This window comes from Chiloscyllium plagiosum, chromosome 8 (assembly GCF_004010195.1).
Source record: "Chiloscyllium plagiosum isolate BGI_BamShark_2017 chromosome 8, ASM401019v2, whole genome shotgun sequence".
Taxonomy (NCBI): domain Eukaryota; kingdom Metazoa; phylum Chordata; class Chondrichthyes; order Orectolobiformes; family Hemiscylliidae; genus Chiloscyllium; species Chiloscyllium plagiosum.
The window spans coordinates 102,217,930-102,223,929 of NC_057717.1; the positions used below are offsets into that span (position 1 = coordinate 102,217,930).

Here is a 6,000-nt window from a genome sequence, read left to right on the forward strand (position 1 = left end):
ATTTCAACAGTTAACAAAATAAATTTAGTGCATAATTGTTAATAAGGGTGACCATGAAACGACCATAAGACCATAAGACAGAAGAGTGGAAGTAAGGCCATTTGGCCCACTCCACCATTCAATCATGGCTGATGGGCATTTCAACACCACTGACCCGTACTCTCCCCCTAGCCCTTAATTTCTTGCGAGATCAAGAATTTATTAATCTCTGCCTTGAAGACATTTAACGTCCCGGCCTCCCCTGCGCTCCATGGCAATGAATTCCACAGGCCCACCACTCTCTGGCTGAAGAAATGTCTCCTCATTTCCGTTCTAAATTGCCCCCTCTAATTATAAAGCTGTTCCCACAGGTCCTAGTCTCCCCGATTGACTCCCTGACCAGATAGTCATTGGAAAACCTTTCTGGTTGTGCAGGAAATCTGCTGTCTTTATTTGGGCCTGACCTATGTGTGAATCTAAACAGATAGCAATATGTTATGAACATTTGACTCCTGATTGTCATCTTTTGCGTCTAATTAGCTACTACTTTAAGGGCAATTCAGGATGGCAATAAGTACTGACATTTTCAAAGGTCAAATAAATCAGAAAACCCTAGTGTGTATTGTGTTCACTGTGAGAACATGAGGAAGCTTCCATATATTTGTTGAAAGCTGCTGTTTCATCAGCTATTTGAACTGTGTCAAGTGCTGCAACTTGACTTTACCTGCCCCCTCCCCCACCCCTGACTAATGTTGCTGCCCCTCTGGGGAGCTGCCTGCTCTACTCACCAAGTAAGTGATGGGCTCCATCGTGGCTGCTGCATACCTTTCTCACTGGCGCCAGGCAGTCAGTCCTTGCCTCCTGGAACCACTATTTGAGCGACACAGTTGAGGCGTGGGTCAGGTGTTGGTTTCCCAAAACTGCACTGAACATCTGACCCTTTGTATTTGTCCTCGCATCCTTTCCTGTAGTCCTTGTACCATAGGTTCATGGACATGGTTTTCATTGGCTACTTGATCTAAATGTGTCATTATTTTTCACATTCTATCAAATCTCCCCTCACTCAATGCCCTTTGCTCTAAGAGGTTCTTGTGGTACAGTGATAATGTCCCTCCCTCTCAACCAGGTGACCCAGGTTCAAGTCTCACCTGCTACAAGAGTGAGTAACAGCATCTCTGAACTGGTTGATGAGAATATATCCACCTTATGCTCCAGTTTCTTTCATCCAATGTTAGTGACTAAAATCTTCGAGGAGAAAGTGAGGACTGCAGATGCTGGAGATCAGAGCTGAAAATGTGTTGCTGGAAAAGCGCAGCAGGTCAGGCAGCATCCAAGGAACAGGAGAATCGACGTTTCGGGCATAAGCCTGAAGAAGGGCTTATGCCCGAAACATCGATTCTCCTGTTCCTTGGATGCTGCCTGACCTGCTGCGCTTTTCCAACAACACATTTTCAGCTAGTGACTAAAATTCCCCAACTCTGGAGCTATTCTGGTAAGCCTCCACTGCACTTTCTGAAGGCCCCTCACACCCTGTTTGCACTTGTCCTTATGTTAATGGCAAGCTGTACTCTACCATAGCCCCTTTAATATTTAGTAGTCTATATTTCATGGAAGTTAGAATGGCAAACCATTATCTCAGTGAAATATGCACAAGCCTTTGACAGATTAGACGCTGGTATGACTTTACTCTGGTTGGGAAGCAGAGGCATTTTTCATTTATTCTTAGATGCAGGGTAAGTGTGAGCAAGTTGACAGTGTGTGATGCCCACTCCTAACTGCTTTTGAGAATGTAATGCGATCTCCAGCAGCAGTTGGCAATGGTGACAGAGGGTGGCTGGGGCAGTTGAATGGTCTCTCGCTGGAGAGAAGGCAAATGGGAAGGAAGAACAGGCAAAGGAGTTCCTCAGCCCAGGATAATTCATTGGCTCACTTCAAGTAAGCCTGTAAATAGTTAATTCTTTATCCATAATTAACCTTTCTGTTTGTAATGACCTGATGCCAGAGGATTATAGAATCCCTACTTCATGATTTTTGGGCTGACTGTGTGTTCAAATGCTGATCATGTGAAGAAGATGGTTGGATCCCGTGGTTGGTACACGCTGAGGATTTTGACTCAGTGCCCGCGAAGGAATAGCAACATATATTCAAGTCAAGATGGTGGGTGGCTGGAAGCTAAACTTGAAGTTGCTGCTGTTCCCACGTGTCTGTTCAGATGGAATAGGTTGTGGGTTTAGAAGATGTAGTTGAGTGAGCCTGCTGCCTTGGGAATGGGTGGCACGGTGGCTCAGTAGTTAGGACTGCTGTCTCACAGCACCAGGGTCCCAGGTTCAATTCCAGCCTCGGGCGACTGTCGGTGTGGAGTTTGCACATTTTCCCCATGTCTGCGTGGGTTTCCTCTGGGTGCTCCAGCTTCCTCCCACAGTCCAAAGATGTGCAGGTCAGGTGAATTTGGCCATGCTAAATTGCCCATAGTGTTAGGTGCATTAGTCAAAGGGAAATGAGTCCGGGTGGGTTACACTTCAGAGGGTCAGTGTGGACTGGTTGGGCCGAAGGGCCAGTTTCCATACTGTAGGGAATCTAAATGTCACATGTTGCTGCCATTATGTATTGCTAGTGGTGAAAGTAAAAGGTTAAGATGGTTAATGAGGTGCTGATAAAGTGAACAGCTCTGACCGGAAGAATGTACTAAAACATTGTGGGCACTGCACATCTTCAGGCAAAAGAAGACTATTCATTACTGTGCTAACTTGTCCCTTGTAGATGGCGGATAGATCTTGAATCAGGGTCTTGTCATCACACTCTAGCAGATGTAATTGCATAGCACACTTTAAAGAGGAACAGTCCAGCTCCCCCAGTTTCCTGGTTAACATTTATCTGGAAATAACGCTGAAGATCAGCTGACTTGGACTTTTATACCATTGGTGTTTGTGGGACCATACTGAATTACAACCCTCTCAAAATACAGGTAGACGACCTATAATTCCAAAATCCGAAAAGCTTCGAAGTCTGAAGGTTTTTTTGTGAAGTTCTTTTTCTCATTAACAAGGTTGTTTGGCATGCAAACAGTTAACCCAGGTCGCCACCCACTTGATGCGTGGCACTCAGATGCGACGTGCGGGGGTAGGGGGCATGACCCAGCGTTGGCAGGCCTTGATTCTGTCTCAAGGCCCATCTTACTCAGCGAGTCATGCTCCTCCGGTAAGAATTTTTAAAATTTCAGCATCAAACTGTCACTTATTCTGAAATCCAAAAAAATTCTGAATTCCGAAAACCAGCTGGTCCCGAGCATTTCAGATAAAGGATGGTTTTAGATCATGAAAAGAGCAAATAAATGCAATTTAATTTATCCTTTACCCACATTTAAATGTAAAATTGTGAATTAAAATGCTCTCAATCAAAATAACCATTTTTGTTTTGCATTGGGACAGCAAAGCGACCCCAGCATGCTCTGAATTCTCTGGCAATAAATATCTATACACGGTAAGAAATACAGATTTCAAGAATTTCGTTTAGTTTTGGAACCTGATATTGTCAAGGAAATTGGTGGGACAAGTTTCCAAGATGGAAATTAATTAACTCACACAGACTTGAAACGTTGCATTAATATTGGATCAATCTTTTGTGTTGTCAATTGAATATAAATCAACAATCAGTCTTTGAACATGAAGTCAAAGAATATCTAATTGAGATCAAATTGTCTGCTCCTGCACTATCGTCCCCAACATGTGTGAGGAGCTCATCCTGTTATTAATAATGAAACCACCTACTGAGCTAGCTGGATCCATTTCCTTCCTTGTTGCTCATCAAAGCAAACCTTCCATTGCCCAAACCCTGAACTTCCTCTAGTTTCCTTTCCTTGTCTTTTCACCGATGATCCAAGTATAACTTGTCCATAAGATCCACCTTCTGTGCCCCAGTATTCTCATTCATCTTAGAACTGAAGAATTTTGAGCAGGAGTGGGCTATTCAGGTCATCAAGCCTGCTCCACCATTCAACAGGATCATGACTGATCACATGTCAGCCTCAGTTCCACTTTCCTGGCCCCTCCAATCACCTTTTAACCTGTTACTAACTGAAAATCTATCTATCTTTCTCCTCCAATGGTCCTGCATCCACCCTGCCATTGGTAGTGCATTCCACAGATTCCACATGTTCCCCTCAAGGCAAAGAGAGCGTATTCTATCACACTCCTGAGTTGTGCCTGTCTGATATCGATGGGGATAATACTGCCTGTCTTGAGCCCATCAAATACAATTTTTTCTACTTAGTCTCTTCATCTCTTAATAAAGATAAATTTCATTCCAGCAGTTTCTGAACAGAAATGCAAGTATAAGATTATTGCATTATGCAACTTCAAAGAACTAAAGTAATATTGTAACCAAGAGGAATCTTTTTGAGATCCACAGTAATTCCTCTTGATCTCTATTTTAAGTCTTACCCTAAAATCTGACCTCCCGTTTTCGACTGATACGATGAAGCATCCCCTCTGGGTCCACATGCTGCATTCCTTGATTCAGTGTTAACTTGACAATTGTCAATGGCTGCCATTGTCAATCATCACCTTCTTTAAAACAATTGCCATAGACCATTACAATTACTATCACCAAACCCCCAGCCCTTAAACCCTCTGTCTCACCTCTGAAATTTGAACTCACCTTAAGTGCAACTGCACATTTGAACTCAAAGTTTGGGTACCAACCCCAGCTATAGCATTGACAAAACTAACTAAAGTCACAGGTGGTGTCCTCAGCCCCCATCTCTCATTGTTCTTGAAAATAATAGTCAGCCACTCTCTAGAATCCTTCAGTCTGTCTGGTGTACACCCACAGTGCTGTTTAAGAGGGAGTTGCAGGACTTTGACAACAAAGGAATGGCATCATTGTTCTGAGTCAGGATTGTGTGTACTTTGAGTGGAACCTGTAGCTAATGGTGTCCCTGCACTACTGCTAGTCTCTCTTCTAGATGGTAGAGGCTTGAGTTTGGAGCAGCCCAGGTGACATGCTCTATGTATCTAGCAGAAAGCATACTATGATGGAGTTGGTGAATGCTCAGAGAGGTGACTATTGTCCTCATCAAATAGGCTGCTTTATCTCGGATAGTGACAAAAGTCTTTGTGCTGTTCCCCTCAAGGCAAGGGGAGCGTATTCTAACACACTTCTGAGTTATGCTTGTCTGACATCGATGGGGATAATACTGCCTGTCTTGAGCCCATCAAATACAACTTTTTCTTCTTAGTCTCTTCATCTCTTAGAACATAGAACATAGAACATAGAACATAGAACAATACAGCACAGAACAGGCCCTTCGGCCCACGATGTTGTGCCGAACATTTGTCCTAGCTTAAGCACCCATCCATGTACCTATCCAATTGCCGCTTAAAGGTCACCAAAGATTCTGACTCTACCACTCCCACAGGCAGCGCATTCCATGCCCCCACCACTCTCTCGGTAAAGAGTGAAGGGGGATAAACTGAGAGAGGATAGAAAGGGGAGCGACTGACTGAGCGGGAGATGAAGAGATGTTAGATGAGGGTGAAGTTAGATAGATCAGAAGACCGCATTAGAGTTGATCAGTATGCACAGACAGAAGTTAGAAGTTTTATTTAGAATTTCCTCTGGACTGCAAGCCTTTTGTCTAGGCGCCATATCCTGTGAGCACAATGATGATACTGGCTGTCATCCCAGATCATTTATTTTCAATACTGCCACAGAGTTGTTTATTGACAGCTAAACAGAACCCATTAGGCCAATAGATTGGTTTCATGGAGAAAGCTGAATTTCCAAGCGCAGCAGGAAATGATAACTACCCACGATATTGTGTGAGAAGCTGGGCCAGAGAATCTCAGTGAGAGGGATCACTGACAGAGGGGAAATCATCATCTCAGCTGTGGGTCAAATAATGATTGATAAAGTTTACACACCACTTCCCTAGTTTTGTAATCCACATTTCAATTTATATAGCTCAGTTTCAGGAGTGCATTTTAAGAACCTTATCTCTTTATACTTTGCATATATTGGTAT

General features: G+C 43.5%; 1 protein-coding gene across 1 annotated transcript in view; it reads left to right on the plus strand.

Moving 5' to 3' along the window:
* Window positions 1-6,000, plus strand: part of LOC122552262 (complement C3-like) — a 125,670-nt gene that overhangs the window by 96,053 nt on the left and 23,617 nt on the right. Inside the window, exon 33 of the mRNA XM_043694949.1 lies at window positions 3,408-3,459. Within this exon, the coding sequence (XP_043550884.1) occupies window positions 3,408-3,459 (52 nt within the window). The remainder of the gene's footprint in view (window positions 1-3,407; window positions 3,460-6,000) is intronic.